At 43.9% G+C, this 16,876-nt stretch overlaps 1 protein-coding gene across 1 annotated transcript; it reads left to right on the top strand.

Moving 5' to 3' along the window:
* The first annotated feature begins 325 nt into the window (after nucleotides 1-325).
* LOC136496532 (PH, RCC1 and FYVE domains-containing protein 1-like) lies at nucleotides 326-7,151 on the top strand. Its single transcript, XM_066492230.1, has 9 exons — nucleotides 326-634; nucleotides 1,950-2,036; nucleotides 2,303-2,392; nucleotides 2,493-2,579; nucleotides 2,667-2,792; nucleotides 3,381-5,387; nucleotides 5,468-5,614; nucleotides 5,971-6,473; nucleotides 6,629-7,151. The coding sequence occupies exons 1-9, from the start codon at nucleotides 608-610 to the stop codon at nucleotides 6,744-6,746; spliced, it is 3,192 nt and encodes a 1,063-aa protein (XP_066348327.1). The 5' UTR covers nucleotides 326-607; the 3' UTR covers nucleotides 6,747-7,151.
* The last annotated feature ends 9,725 nt before the right edge of the window (nucleotides 7,152-16,876 follow it).

Genomic DNA, 16,876 nt, shown 5'->3' with positions numbered 1-16,876 from the left:
CTGTGCAATTAGTTTTTTTCGTCTACATTTAATGTTCTATGCACGTATCGCAAGATTTGATGTGATGGCTACTGTAGCACTTTTGAAAAACTTTTTAGGAACTAAACCTAACCTGCATTGCATTGCAGCTTTCACTGCTCTATTGTGTATTTTTACCTTCTCCTCCACCGGTAAACTGAACTGCACCGGCCGCACTCTGCTTCCCTGATTCTCTTGTCTGACCTGTTGCGCTGCCATTGGCGACAGAGAGAGGCGTCAAACAAGACTCGTTTTTTTTAAACTTTGTTCTTAAAGCTTGTTTCGGGACCTCCGTCTTATTCTTCCCTTCCACCCCCGCACGACCGCACCACTCCACCACCACCCTCCCCTACCTCCTCTCCTCTCTTCGCCTGGTGGGCCCTCCCCTCGCTGCCGGACAACGCCGGCACGGCCGACCTCTGACACAGACACCACCATTCCAGCCCAAGCCAGCACTCCTCCTCCGCCGCCGCGGCCCGCTCGATTCGACTCCTCAAACCTTCTCGTGGGGCGCTCCTTCGGAGCTGAGAGGCAGGAGCTCATGAAAGCCCAACGAGGAGGTCCATGACGACCGGAGGCCGCCGATGGAATGGCAGATCCCGTCGACATCGACAAGGTCCATTTTTTTTTCTCACTCCTCGTTTCTAAAGTCGCCGCTGCCTCTTCCGCTTTTGTTGCCTTTTTCTTTTTCGTCTCCCCCCAAATTCGGTTCGTGCTCCCTTTGTATTCGTCCTTACGCACGGAATGGCAATGCGGGAGGCGAGAGCCCCGTGGTTGATTGTTGCCTTGCCCAGGCCCTTGCTGTGGGGATGTGGGCGAAGACTGTAGAGCTACAGTTCCTAGGCCGCATTGGGTGCAGGGCAGCTTCCCGGCCAACTTGGCCGGCCGAGCCATAGCAGCTCAGCTCTGTTCCAACCTCCGTCGCCCGGGCGAATACGCAATGCGCCCAGGCACGAGATGCACAGCCTCGGGAGCAGCGGCAGCAACAACTTGTGCCGCTGAGTCTGGTTCCGCGGTCCCCATCCAACTCAAGAAGCCGAGGCAGCCGCGCCACTATGGGCGTCGCCCGGCGCGGCGCGCCTCGTGGCCGTCAGGCGGAGAAGAGAACGCCGCGCGCGGGAATGCCTGAGGTTTTAGTCCGAGATTTGGGGGGAAAATGCAGACTTTAGCCTTTGTAACTCTAAAATTCCCGTCACATCGAATGTTCAGACATATGGAGTATTAAATATAGACTAATTACAAAACTAATTGCATAACTTGCGACTAATTTACGAGACGAATCTTTTAAGCCTAATTAGTACATGATTTGACAACGTGGAGCTACAGTAACATATGCTAATGATAGATTAATTAGGCTTAAAAATTTCGTCTCAGAAATTAGCCTCCATCTATGTAATTGTTTTTGTAATTAATTTATATTTAATGCTCCTTATTAATGTCTAAATATTTGATGTGACATAAATTTTATGAACGACTAAAGAACAAAACACCCCTTTTAGTCACCTTGTTGTGTTCAACAACTTCCATTGTGTGCATATACCGAGGATACCCCTGTTTCCTCTGTCGTATTATGGCTCTGATATCTCCTTTCGCTGTAACCGATCCATATTACGTATCTTGGATATTACAATGCAGCTATTGATTTCCATGTTAGCATAAAGGACAGGTGACCGGAATATAATGAAAAGAACGATGCGATGGCACAAACATTTCCGTTAATTAGTCTTGTTTTCAGGGAAGAGGCCAGGAAGCCTCCTGGAACTTCCCAGTAGCATTGGTGCAATCAGCCAATTCTGTATTAAGAAGCACATTTCTCGGAGATGTCCTCGGATTCCAACATGAAGAAATACTATGTTAATGCTCTATCCATAATCTACGCCCATAACTGTTCTTCACAACTGTCTGTTCTTTCTTGCTTATGAATTCTGCAGGCACTTATTGCTCTAAAGAAAGGCACTCAACTCCTTAAATATGGTCGCAAAGGAAAGCCCAAGCTTACTCCCTTCAGACTATCAAATGTAAGTTCTCTGCAGCACTCTAGATTGATCATGGTTTTTGAAATGCTTTTCTTTTCCTGGTCCATGTGGATCTGTTATGTTACTTTTATGTGTAAATCTTAACCTTTAGTTGTTCATGGCACTGCATAATTTTGCCTCAAACCATGTGTCCATGTTAGCAGAAATGGCACTAATGGAAGAATTTTATGAATGAGAAATATCAGAGGTAAATATGCTCCTTCAGTTACTGTCCATACTTACATAATTTCCTTTTCTTCTCTCCACAGGATGAATCGACTCTTATTTGGGTTTCAAATAACAAAGATAAAATTTTGAAACTAGCTTCTGTGTCTAGGATTCTCTCAGGCCAAAGAACGGTAAGGACATTTTGAAAAGAAAAAAAAATCCTTTTCTGGGTTCATTTTAACTTTTTTTTCCCCCAGAAAAAACTAAATTGTTAACATGTATTCTGTTCAGCTGGTTTTCCAACGTTTTCTGCTCCCCGAGAAGGACCATTTATCCTTCTCCCTCATATATAATGATGGCAAGCGGTCTCTTGATCTGGTATTATAATGAGAATCAGTTTGATTTCTTGCTTCTCTTTCCTTTCCGATTATATGATATGTACTCATGTCCTATCCCATTTCATAGATCTGCAAGGATAAAGTCGAGGTGGAGGCTTGGTTTACTGGTCTTAGTGCCTTGATATGTCCAGGACAACACGGATCGCAGGCCCAACACATAGATGGAATCCGGATTGCTGGACTTTCTTTTGATGTAAGCTCTTATGCTTCAACAAAGTTCACTGTTATCCACATTTTTGTGATTCAGATTTAGTTACTTTTGTAGTCTATATTTCATATCATTACCTGACTCGTTGCTTCTTATCAGTATGTTCTAATATCTTGATGGTTGTTTGCTCCTCAAATTTCTCACAAGCTATTCTCGTAGTTATATACGGTATTAAATAATTAGAACCGGCATAATCTCGACAAATGTCTGATCAGTAACCAAAGCAGAGCCATGGTTTCAGTGACTGTCGAATGGAGCTTTTGTTTGATGTTCTTTTGACCTCATCACAGCTTTTGCTGTTGTGGTTGTTGGTAATTAGCCACTGCCTACATCTATCTTATTTGTTGGAGGTGGCTTTATCTGTTATTACTAGAGTTTAACAGGCAACTTGAAACAGCAAGTTAATTCCAGTTTTAGGCAATCTTGTGGCTTCTAGCACATTGCTGTATCTCATCATGTTATTTTTCTAATTTCATTTGGCCCGTGTGTTATAATCCTGTGCAATAGATAAATCACAGCACTTACATCTTGGAATGCAACAGTTCTTATAATTTTCATATCAATTTGTTGCAGGGTGCAAGAGAAAGTAGCCTAAGCAGTAGCTCTACTTTCACTTCGGATTCCCTTGAGAATAAGTTGAGCTCCGCAAACTCTACCAAGGATCGTTCTTCGGGAGAATATACATATTCAGAAAGGACCAATGTGTCAGATATGCAAGTGAAAAGTGTTTCTTCTTCAGACATTCGAATCAGTGTTTCCAGTGCCCTTAGCACATCCAGCCATGGCTCTGGAGGTGAAGATTCTGAATCGTTTGGAGATATTTATGTATGGGGGGAAGTCATCTGTGATACCATCTCAAGATCAGGGTCTGATAGAAGTGCTTACTCTCCTGGCACAACTACAGATGTTCTTGTACCAAAGCCCCTAGAGTCAAATGTAATGCTCGATGTGAGTTATGTGGCTTGTGGCGTGAAACATGCTGCCCTTGTTACAAGACAGGCAGAGGTATTTACGTGGGGAGAAGAATGCAGTGGGCGTCTCGGTCATGGCATTGGAACAAATGTTTTCCAGCCACGTCTTGTTGAGTCATTATCGATCTGCAATGTTGAACTAATTGCCTGTGGTGAATTCCATACTTGTGCTGTCACTGCAACTGGTGATCTCTACACTTGGGGAGATGGCACACACAATGCAGGATTGCTTGGTCATGGTAGTAACGTGAGCCACTGGATCCCGAAAAGAGTCTCAGGTCCACTGGATGGTCTTCCGGTATCAACTGTATCTTGCGGCACATGGCATACAGCCTTGATAACTAGTTCTGGGCAGTTATACACATTTGGTGATGGCACATTTGGAGTCTTAGGTCATGGAAATCGAGCATCATGCTCATATCCGAAGGAAGTGGAATCTTTGAAGGGTTTGAGGACAATTTCTGCTTCATGTGGTGTGTGGCATACTGCTGCTGTTGTTGAGGTTATCATTTCACAGTCAAATGCTTCATCTGGAAAGTTGTTCACTTGGGGCGATGGAGACAAATATCGCCTGGGGCATGGTGATAGGTCTTCAAAACTGAAACCAACTTGCGTCCCTTCGTTGATAGATTACAACTTTCATAAGGCTGCATGTGGTCATACTCTTACGATTGGGTTGACTACTTCAGGGCACATTTTTACTGTTGGAAGCTCTGTGTATGGACAGCTTGGTAATCCAAATAATGATGGAAGGTATCCTCGCCTGGTCGAAGAACAGCTTGGGGGTGGTGGTGTTGTGGAGGTTGCTTGCGGATCTTATCATGTTGCAGTTTTGACAAATACTGGTGAAGTTTACACATGGGGTAAGGGTGCAAATGGAAGATTAGGTCATGGTGATATTGCAGATCGTAAAGTGCCTACACTTGTTGAGGCTTTGAGGGATAGGTCTGTAAAACGTGTTGCTTGTGGATCAAGCTTTACAGCTGCAATTTGTCAGCATAAATGGGTGTCTGGGATGGAGCAGTCTCAGTGCTCGGCATGTAGACAGCCATTTGGTTTCACTCGAAAAAGGCACAACTGTTACAATTGTGGCTTAGTACACTGCCATTCGTGCAGTTCAAAAAAAGCTCTGAGAGCAGCATTGTCTCCAAATCCGGGCAAGCCATACCGTGTATGTGATTCATGTTATGTGAAATTAAGTAAAGTTTTGGACTCTGGTGTCAGTTATAGCAGAAATACTATTCCCCGCATACCTGGTGATATAAAGGCTGAGAGAATAGACACAAAGGCAACCAAAGTTGCACCATCTAGTAGTTCAGATATGATTAGAAATTTAGATGTGAAGGCAGCTAAGCAAACGAAGAAGTCTGACTACTCGTCTCAAGTTCCAGTAATGTTGCAGCTGAAAGACATCCCTTTCATCAGTGCACCTGACCTGCAGAACTCGTCTACAGTGGCTAATCAATGCCCTTATGACTCCAGATCTAGTTTACCATTTTTGAGAATGCCATATCTGAACTATTCCAGCTCCCTGTCCTCGGAAAGCTCAGAGAGTCTTAGGGATGCAAATGAACTTCTGAAGCAAGAGGTTCAAAAACTACAAGCAGAGGTATGGTTTTTCTATACTTCTTGTAGTGATAAAAATACACCAAGAGAATTCTTATACCTGTCGTCATGTCCTTGGATCAGGTTAATAGTTTGAGACAAGAACGTGATCAGAAAGATATTGAGCTGCAGAAATCAGAGGCTAAAGCCCATGAAGCAATTAACCTTGCTACTGAGGAAGCATCAAAATTGAAGACCGCGAAAGAAGTCATAAAATCACTAACAGCTCAGGTAATATTTATAGTTGAATCTTCCGAAATGTTGTATCAATCCTGGAGCTGGTGTTGGCACCACCAATTATTCAGTTTTGTTATTCGTTCAAAAAAAAATAAAAATCTTCAGTTTTGTTATCTCACACTATATGACTGCAAGGGGCACAGCTGCCGAAAACCATGCGGTTGTAGCTTGCTTATGTGACACATTTGGATTTTGTACTTTCCCTAATCTGCGTTGAGGCAACTGAATGTTTATCAGTTATATCATATGTGTATTGTTTGGTCATGTTTATTTTTCTCATGCCTTGCATAGTGCTGGATAATGTTGAGATAAGCCACTTTTCACATTTTCCTCTTTCTTCTTTTTGGCAGCTAAAAGAAATGTCTGAAAGGCTTCCTCCAGGAGCATGTGATTTGAAGAATGGACGCCTTATGGGTGCTTTAGCACCTGAAATGGGGAGAGAGAACCAGATGAGATATGATCAAAACAGCATTCAGTACCCCGAAACTAATGCTTTTGTTGCATCTGCTCGGTTTGGTGGATCAGCTCAAATTCACCAAACCAGCGACTACAATGAAACAGTGATGGTTCCACAAGAGAGCAGGGGTGAGCACCTCAATGGTATCCGAGAGTTCTCCCCTGTGCAGCAGAGGACCAATGGAGGGACTATTGGGTATCGTCATAGACCAGACGATCATGACCGAAGGGAAACAGACAGGTTCCAGATAAATCTGCAGAACTTGAACATGAGAAGTTCTAGCTCCCCCAATAATCAAGTTGACGCAGAGTGGATAGAACAGTATGAACCAGGAGTATACCTAACTCTAGTTTCTCTCCGTGATGGAACCAAAGAGCTGAAACGAGTTCGGTTCAGGTATCAAACCACTTATTCAGAACACGTGTTTTTCCTCATTTCCCTTTGAATAGCCATATATCTTGGTATGCATTCTTTGGTAGTGGTATCTACTGAATAGCGTTGCATCCTTGAATGAACAACATTGTGTTCTGATAATGAAGTGTTGTTTGCAGCCGAAGGAGATTTGGTGAACACCAAGCAGAATCATGGTGGAACGACAACCGTGAAAAAGTGCACGAGAAGTACAATGTCTGCGGAACAGATCGTCTCTCTTCAGTAACGACAGCCTAATGTTGGCCTGCATGAAGCAAGATATCCAAGCTGGAGCATATCCCCTAGGGCAATGCCAAGTGCCTGGACCCTGGAGCATGCATATCTCCATTGAAAAGCGGAGATATCCAGCTTGTTTTTGGAATGTGCGCTGCTTAATCGACTTGTTTATCTTGTGTTATTTTTTCTGTCACCTACTTACCCAGTCTCGTCGTTGCCGTTGTATAGAGGAGATATTGTGTAACATGATGGAGGCAAGCAGTTGTTGCTCCTTTGACCAAGATACATAGCTGTATGTATATTTTGGGGCGTAATGGATTGGAGGAAGCTCCATCCGCCTTGAGATTTCTTCTGTCGGTCATCATGCATGCTTTGTCAGATTTATTCCTCTTTGAAATGGATCAAGCAAGGTCTTAGAGAGCATAGTGAGCTCCTCAGCTAGCTCCAGGTCTCTGACTGAGAAGAAGTGTCTATTTCAGCGATGTTAGTTGTAAGACCATTGAAACTAACATTTGGAGATTCGATTGAAGGAACAATGTTACCATATCGTATATTCAGGATTAGTTGTAAGACCACTGATTAGATGACTAATCATGATTACGACTAGTCGATAGGGGGATTAGTCGATGCCTAGTCAAATACTCCTTCTGTTCTTGAAAGAATACAATTCTCACATATCGAGAAGAAATTAGCAGACAAGAAAAAAAAAAACCCACATACCCCTACTCTTTATTCTCCACATCTGTTGATTAGACAAAAACAAATGATTGCATCTGTAAACTTTAATTTATTACATCATACATGTATATGTGTGTGTGTGTCTATATGTATGTATGTGTGTCTATATATATATATATATATATATATATATATATATATATATATATATATATATATATATATATATATATATATATATATATATATATATATATATATAGAACTACTATCCTATAGCTGGCTGCAGAATAACTTATTCTGTAGCCACTTTGAGTTACGATAATTACTATGTTAATTTACGAGATTTACAGTAATTCCTTACTAAGTGGTTTACTATAACGTTATGGTAAATATTCCCATGTGTTATAGTAACCCAACTATCGTAAATATGTATTGACATTATGGTAAATTAGTATATAAAATTATGGTAAATAGAGGTGGCTACAGAATAACTTATTTTGTAGCCGGCTGCTGAATAACCTCTCCCTATATATATATATATATATATATATATATATATATATATTATGAGTGGTAGGATTGCATTCTTTCCAAGACGGAAGGAGTATACAGTCATCCATGTACCTACATGGCCGATCAGCCATTTATATATACTTATATATAGTGTAAATATAAGTAAACATGGTCATAGATTGACAAATAGAAGAGGTAATGGAAGCAAGCAGGCAAACACAATTTGAGATGTAAAACCTAATGGGCCTGCTATGGGTGGGCCGAATTCTTGTCCTATAAAGTTTTATTGGGCTGGCCCAACTAGTCGTCCAGACGATCTGTCGAGAGGTCTAGATGAAACCGCTGACAAGTGGTTTGTTTGAGGCTTTGAACGACGCTGCTTTCAGAATCCGCCGTTAAGTGGTAGTCTGAACTCGTTCTAAGAAAAGGTGGTAGTCTGAACAGAATGTTAGTAGCCGAGCGTGGGGAATAATAACCTGCGTCAGCTGGATGCTCCAGAGCCTTATCGCCGGGAAATTAAAGCTTGGTGCTGCCGGCCGGCCGCCGGCCGGTGTGGCTAGCTTTGACAAATTAATTAAATTAAATTAAAGGACGAGCGAGTAGTGATCATTCTCACACCAGCTAGGATAGATAGATACTAGAAAGGATAATGATTCTCAGTTAAAGTGGTTGTGTAAAGTGATGACGCACACGCACGCCACGACTCTGCTAAATAACGGGATGAATAAGAAGGCGGTCGAGAATGAATGATCTATCAATGCAATGCAAAGTGTGATCTGATAAGCTTGGGATCCATCTGCTTTCCCATTGGATGCGATGCGATGCGATGCATCGATTGGCGAATGAAGGCTGACGCGACTAACCCATCTATCCAATATCTTGACGATGCACACGTGGATCGGAGGCTGGTCTAACGTTATATGTTCTCTCGTGCATTCATCATCCAAGGAGGCTACGCAGGAACAACTGCAATCCAATCCAATCCAATCCATCATGGAGAATGTTAAGTTTATCTGGTGGCGATGACGATCAGATTCCTTCTCTCTTAATTATCTGCAATATAATTCTGCATTTCCAATTCCAATCCATCGTCTGATATGATGGTGCTGGTCGGTCCGATTCGGATAAAACTCCAACAGTATGTAGTAGTAGACTTGTAGAGAATGAAAGTAGTAGTGTATTAGTTGTTGGGCCGGTCAGCATGCATGCATTAATCCCAATTAATCAGTCAGAATGTTATATAGGCTCAGTCTTGCTTACGTGCCAGTATATATAGGGATATATCATCGGAGGAGGATTGGGCAAGCAAGCGTGCGTCTGCTTCACTGCTTGATGGAAATATCACGGATGATCCTTTTGTGTTGTGTCAGAAGTCAGAAGTCAGTCTCAGGAGCTGCTGCATGCATGCTCCAAATCAGCGTTAGTTGCTTGCTATATAAGCTAGCAAATGCGTGGTTTTAGTAGTAACTTGCTCAAGGAAATTAAAGGAATCGCCCAAGCAAAGCATATAAATGAGCACCTGAGCTAACTTTTCCTTGTGGCTGGGACGATGCTCATGGATGCTCAAGTTTGTTTGTTTAACTTGTTTGCTTGCATGCATCGGGTATGAAATGATCGAGATGACCACGCACGTACTCCATCTCCCATATGCAAATCCTTTTTTTTTTCTCGATCTACACCATACACGATAATGAGATGGATGGAGAAGCAAGGGCTAGTTCATCGTTCTATCTAGTATTCCGGTGCCGGAGCGGGAACGGACGGCTGGCTTTAATTTCATTCCTGCACACCGATCTCTGCACTGCTCTGCTCCCAATTCGATCCCAAGCAAGCCAACCCGGTTTTCGAACGTTCACATGCATGCATGCATGCATGATGACGTAGTACTGAAGGTGTCCAGCCGTAGCACCCGGCCATCGTGTGCACGGAAATATGCATGCACGGGCACGGAGCACCCCGTACCATACATTCCCGTATCGCTCGATTTCGATCTGTTTGTGCGCGGTCATACATACTCCTACTTACCATGCAAACTGTACATATAAATAAAGCTGCCTTATATAATTTTTTTCTCTAAAATTTGATCAAAAGTCTGCCGGGTTTCTCTTTCATTTCCAGGTTTTGCAAAGAAAGGATTGCATTCCTCATGCAAATCCCTGTCTGTGTACACTTTCCTGTTTCTTTTCCTCTTAATAAAATACGGGCTAAGACACATTCGCTACAAAAAAATAACCTTTGTATTCTCCTTTCCTCCAAGATATATACTCATCCTTCTGTCCCACAAAAAGTGTCATAATCACTTTCTGAAAAAACAAAAAAATTAACTTTGCCGGAATATAAACAAGAGATTTTTAATATTTATAGTACATATTAACCATCATTAGATTGATTAATTATTGAATATATTTTACTAAAGATAAAAATATTACTAATGTTTTCTATAAACCTAGTTAAGAAAGTTTGACGCGCACGAAAGCCTAGACGACTTTCTTCTTTTTAGGACGGACGGAGTTTACGAACTACGAGAACAGAGCATCCACCACTCTGTTAGCTAGGATACCCCTAATAAATCCTCATCCTTTGATCTTTGAGATAGATTATGACCTCGTGGTATAATCTAGTTTCTAAGGCTATCTCCAACGACACCCAAAATACAAAATCCATTTGTTCTTTAGGTAACGCTACAGGCAAAAGTTTTAATACCTATTTGACATCCTCTCCAGCAACCAGACCTAAAAGAGAATCTTTTCTACAAATAGGTTTCAGGAGAGAGAATATTCATATTTAGATTATGTCTCTGAGGTAACCTAAAATAGACCTCTCATATTAAATTTAGATGTCCTTATAAGTACCTCGTTGGAGAGAATCTAGTGTGTCTATATATATATATATATATATATATATATATATATATATATATATATATATATATATGGAGAGTATATTCAGTAGCCAGCTACAAAATAAGTTATTTTGTAGCCACCTCCATTTACGATAATTTTATATACTAATTTACGATAATGTCAATACATATTTACGATAGTTGGGTTACTATAACACATGGGGATATTTACCATAATGTTATAGTAAACCACTTAGGAAGGAGTTACTGTAATCTCATAAATTAACATAGTAATTATCGTAACTCAAAGTGGCTAGCCACTTTGAGTTACGATAATTACTATGTTATTTTACGAGATTATAGTAACTCCTTACTAAGTGGTTTAATATAACGTTATGGTAAATATCCCCATGTGTTATAGTAACCCAACTATCGTAAATATGTATTTATATTATGATAAATTAGTATATAAAATTATAGTAAATGGAGGTGGCTACAGAATAACTTATTTTGTAGCCGGCTACTGAATAGCCTCTCCCTATATATATATATATATATATATATATATATATATATATATATATATATATATATATATATATATATATATATATATATGGTTATCCACTTTTCACCACGCACCATCTCTCTCTCTCGTCGCATCACCCCTGTTGTACTACTACTACTGTATGGGAGGAGGAGGTCAGAGACTACAGAGAGTCTTCACGCTCACCTGTTGCCTCACTCAACCCCGTGTACGTGTATATATACGACAACACGATGGATGCACACCTCGCTCCCCCATTTCACCACTGCACTCCCAGCAAGTAGCAGCTCATCACACACTGCTCCTCCTCCTCCTCCCGATCCATTCCTCTTCTCCGTTCGGCCGTCAGAAACGACGACGACGACGATGAGTGGCTTCCACAGGCGGCGCACCACGGCCACTGCGCTTCTCATCGTCTTCCTCCTGGCCGGCGGCACCACCTGCTTGCTGGCGGCCGCCCGCCGCGTCGACGACCACGGCTCGCGACGCATGCAGCAAACTTGGACGACGAGGCGGAGCCACGGCGTCGTCGTCGTGAGGACGGCGGCGCCGGCGACGAGGCTCTTCGACTACCAGCCGCGGCCCCGGGTGATACCGCGTTCCGGCCCGTCGGAGGGGCACAACTCCATCGGCCAGGAGGATGAAGAGGGGAAGCAGATGCTCGTCCATGAGCCACCACGGCCTTGATGAGACCAACCTGCAGTGCAGTTGGTCGTCGTCAAGATCGAGCGAGTACGCCATATATATGCTTTGCTAGCTACTACTGGCCTGCATGTCAGTGCCAGGCACACATAAATTAAATGGTTTTCTGCATGTCGATCGCTCTTCTTCTTTCTCCTCACCTCGTTTCTGTCTTTGTGCCTGTTCTTAATTACACACTATTATATATCCCCTTGATGATCTGCAACTGCAACCTGGCTAGCTAAGATCTTGGGTTTTTAACTTCACACTTACTCCTACACAGGTGTTATATATACTTGGATTTCTCGTAAAATCTCTTGTGCAGTCGTCGTCCATGTCCTTGCTCTGGTTGAGAACTGTTGATCAATGATCATGAGCTGAATCCATTGTTTTCGATGATGAAGTGTCACATCTATCGGAGGCGAGGCAGAGCAGAGGTGTTGTGCAGCGAAAGGTTGGCAGAATGAGTGCCGAAACATTGTTCATCCGTCCATCTGAATTCTGTTGCATTGTGTGCTACTCCCATCATTGCAACCTGCCCGTTTTGACCTTGGCATTTTCTTCATCTGCTACGTACCTCATGTGTAGGACTTTAGGAGTAGTGGAAATCGCATGCAGCAGCAAGAAGTTTTACATCTATGGAACGAGTTCGTTCGATAGATGTCTTCTTCTGCCAATAATTGGTGAGGAAAAAGGGTGCGCCCTCTATCCACGTACGTACACATGGATCGGAGGCAGGTAGATATGTTAGTACTGTTGAACACATCATGCATGATGGCCCACGTTAGGAAAAAGAGGAGAAGACAGAAGATATATATGCACACACACGAGGTACTCACGCGCTCCGTCCAAAAAGAATACGAAACTGAAGCAAGCTAGTCAAAAATTTTTTATCTTAATTAGAATATATACATCATGCTGCACCGCTAGCGAGATGCGAACAAGGAAGAGGAAGAGATGCGAGCTAGCGAGTGATCTGCAGCAGCCCACAGCCAGATTGGATCGTCGTCGATGGGAGAAGACATGTCCGTGTCCATAATCACCCCTAGCTAGCCTGTAGTAGCTGGCGCTGAGCCGGCCGGGGCGGAGGTCAGGTACGTACTCAGGTGACTCCGGCCGGCAGTCGCTCAGTCACCGGCACGGCAGGTCACTGTCACCACCGTCTGTGATGGGGAGGGGAGCAGGTAGCGATAGCGACATGGATTCGCTCGCGCACGTCGTCGCTGCACCGCTGCACAGGGGCCGTCCGGCCGGCGGTTCCCTCGTCTCGTCTGCGCATCCATTGAACCTTGCGTCTCTGTTTTCTTTCTCTTTCTCCCTCTCTCTGCATCCGAGCGTATGTACTCACAATCAGCATGCATGTACGAACCGCTTCGCAACAACATAAATAAAAAAATAAAAAATAAAGTGACTAACAACAGCAATGTATCAACTTGTTATTACACACTTCAAGCATGATGCATCTAAGCCTCGAACGTACGTACGTGTAAGTTTGTAACCAAGTGCTAATATAAGTACTCTACCCTCTACGGACACATGTACAGGCGTACATCTCGACTCCCTTTCTAATTCTCTTCTCACATTATTAGAGACGCTGTAACGATCGAATTACAATTACTGGTGGTGGGCGATGAAGACATCACTGCCGGCGTGGTGTTGATGATAACACGCGGCAAGAGGAGACGACGACGACGGCAGCGGCAGTAGAAATGGGTCGCTAGAGAGATTCTCCTGGACTGATGATGAGCCACCAGCATCAGCAACCGTCACGGACATGACGCTACTCGTCAGCGGCGGCAGCGGGGCGCCGGCGCTGCCAGCTGCTCCCACCAACGGGAACTGGAACTGGAACTGGAACGGGAACTGCAGCTGCAGCGCTGCCGGTGGTGGAGCGGGAGACGCCGGGAACACCATCGGCGGCTGTGGCCGCGGTGCGCCGGTGAGGCGCTGCACGACGGACTTGAACTCGGCCGGGTGCGCGTGCACGACTCTCGGCGACTCCACGTAGATGATCACCGGCTGCCGCAGAGGAGGCGGCTGATGGTGGTGCAGACGCCGCTTCTTGACGACCATTTCCGTGGTCGTCGTGCTGGTGCTGACCTTGAGCGGTGCCGGGCGCGGGCCCTGCAGCTGCAACTCGTGGTGGCGCTGCAGCAGCGACGGCTCCATCATGCTGGACGACGATCGGCTGGACATCGTCGACGATCGAGCTAGCTCCTGCACCGGACCGGAGCGATTGTTGCTGGCAGTTGCGGCGTCGAAACACTAGCTATCTACCTAGCAAGGCTCACGCCTGACGCCTCCAGGTAGAGTAGTGATGGAGTCAATGGTGTGTGCTTGGGCTAATCTGGTAAGCATGCACTGCACCTGGTGCTGGTGGCGGGCGAATATATAGATGACGGCCTGCATGCCGGCGCTGTGGCTGTGCACGGGGACTTGGTATTCATTCACCTAGCCATGCATTATTCAGGGTAATAACATAGTAAGACTCCTGGAAAATAGTTACCCAATAATCCACATTATAGTATGCCACTAGCTAAGTAGATCAGGTCAGATGAGAGAGAAAGATGGTGGCGCTTAACAAGTCAGCAGCAGGGAGATGGGGATGGGAATAAGCATGCAGAATCGAAGAAGAAGGTGAAGCAGCAAGCAAGGGCCCAGTCAGACTGTCATCTACTACCGATTCAAGTCGCTTTCTTTCAGCTTGCAAAGTGCAATAATAATGCGTCGTCTTGCCTTGCCTCTAGGCCTCTAGGCCTCTAGGTTCTAGAGTGTGTGTACTACGTCATGCATGAAACATTCAACTGCTGCAGCAGGGAAGAATGAAGTTACGTACGTGCGACGCTTGTTATTATGCAGCTAAGCTAGCGGCGGTGGCGTCTCAATGAATGAACACATATACAAATAAACTGTCATATATCATCAGTGGCGACGGGTTCCTTGCATGTGTACTCTACACGTATGTACGGTATGCAAGTATGGAATGGGACGTCGTCAAAGCAACCTCAAACGGAGTTAACAAACAGCAGCTCTGAACTGATCCGGCCTGTTGGTTCAAGCTTGAATGGAACTCGGTCGTATATGCATATGCAGTTCAATTTGGAAACCAAATAATCGATCGGGTGCAACGACCATTTCAATATATATCAATAAATAAAATCCGCTGCATCCGATTAGCAGGCGACGCAAGTGAAACTGTCTACGTACTGCCCAAGCATAAACTCCATTAATTATCCGGAGATCCCATGACAGGCAGGTACATCAGGGGCGTGACTGGTTGCCTGCATATGCCCCAGCCAGGCTAGCTGGTGCGACGCAGCTGGTTTGTGCTGTTTCGTTGTCTGTACAGCCTTTTGGACTTGGCCGGCTCTGCTCATGTAAAAAGGCGCCCTCAGCCTGGCTCTCGAGATACTCAGGTTTTGGGCGTTTCTCCAAAGCCAAGCTCGCCAGATGAGCAATTAATGAGGTGATGACGTTGTTAGTGTATGATTAGCATATATTAATTGATATTAGTGTATTTTCAAACAATATTAAGGAATAAAAACATGAATTAAGAGCTTTAAAAGATAATTGCATATATATAATAAATATGGTGATGATGGTTATTTGCTTAATTTTATCGTCTCATGCAACATGTTCTAAGTGCGAGCAACCAAACATCGTCTCAGCTCGACTAGGCTAACAAGGTACGAGCAACCAAATATATCAACATTGCATGCATTCAGCCTGGCTACCGGGCTTCATACGCGAACCAATCACGCCCCAGGTCGACTGCACGCACCTGTCCAGAACGTGCATCCTGAGTCCCCCCTGACCAATGCAAGTATTGTTCATGCATTGCATCCAGCCCAAATTAAATTGGTTCACTAATAAAGAACCAACTTTAGCATATATATACTTGCTTGCCGCCCAGAAAAAGAGAGAGAGAGCAAAACTACAAGTTCCTCATGGAATTGGTAGCTAGCTAGCTTAATTTAGGATGGATCGGCAGAGATGGATCTTGATGATCTGGCCAAACACAGATTCAGAGATCCGATCCATATTATGTTGAAAGCATGCAGATTAAATATAGTTTGGTAGCAACCAAAGTAAGTAGAGGTGCCAGAGTAACAATAGTTTTGGCATCATTATATATATTTGACGATCGATCGAGGTCAACAGGTTAGCTAGCTGCCGAGTGCCGATCGATCCTATTCCTACCCAACTTAATTGTATACACATGTACACCGTACCAGGATAAATAACGTGTACGCATGCATAATGACAATTGGAGTAACCACGCACTGATCGATCACAAGCTAAGAGGCCACAATCAAATGCAAGGCCTCTCTGACCACTTCTCCACACATATTTATACTTTTTTTTGTGTGCTTCAGCGCGGGGGATCCATGACTAGTTAAACGTCCCATATCTATCTATCTATCTATCTATCTATCTATCGGTTGCATAGATCCATCCATTCATAAATGCTACTCGTTATTGGTTGGCGATCTACATCTATGTCAACTTGATTGACTAAACTCTTCTTCTAGCTTTACAGTCATTAATTTGGTACCCAAGCAAGCCACCAAGCCATGCATGCATATAATTTGGTATACTCAAATCATCATTGACCAAGTGAAGTCGTAGTAAGCAAGAAATTGAAATTCGATCTATGTTTTGTCACATCGGGATTATTCCACAGCATGCATCATGCATCCAAGAGAGGCGGTCCGGTCCCGGGGGTGGTAGTCCGGACAGATTACCTTCTGACTGACGGAGTCGCCGCCGTTGAAATTGAATGTATCATCATCCAATAATTCCATGTATTCATGGATGGATCAGTTCCTCTCCAGCTAGTCTATGTCGTAGCTGGCCCGGCCCAGGGATAGAACTAGACTGGATCAT

The sequence above is a fragment of the Miscanthus floridulus genome, chromosome 12, assembly GCF_019320115.1.
Source record: "Miscanthus floridulus cultivar M001 chromosome 12, ASM1932011v1, whole genome shotgun sequence".
Taxonomy (NCBI): Eukaryota; Viridiplantae; Streptophyta; class Magnoliopsida; order Poales; family Poaceae; genus Miscanthus; species Miscanthus floridulus.
Note: the sequence above shows the minus strand (reverse complement) of the source record. Positions and strands in the feature narration are given on the sequence as shown.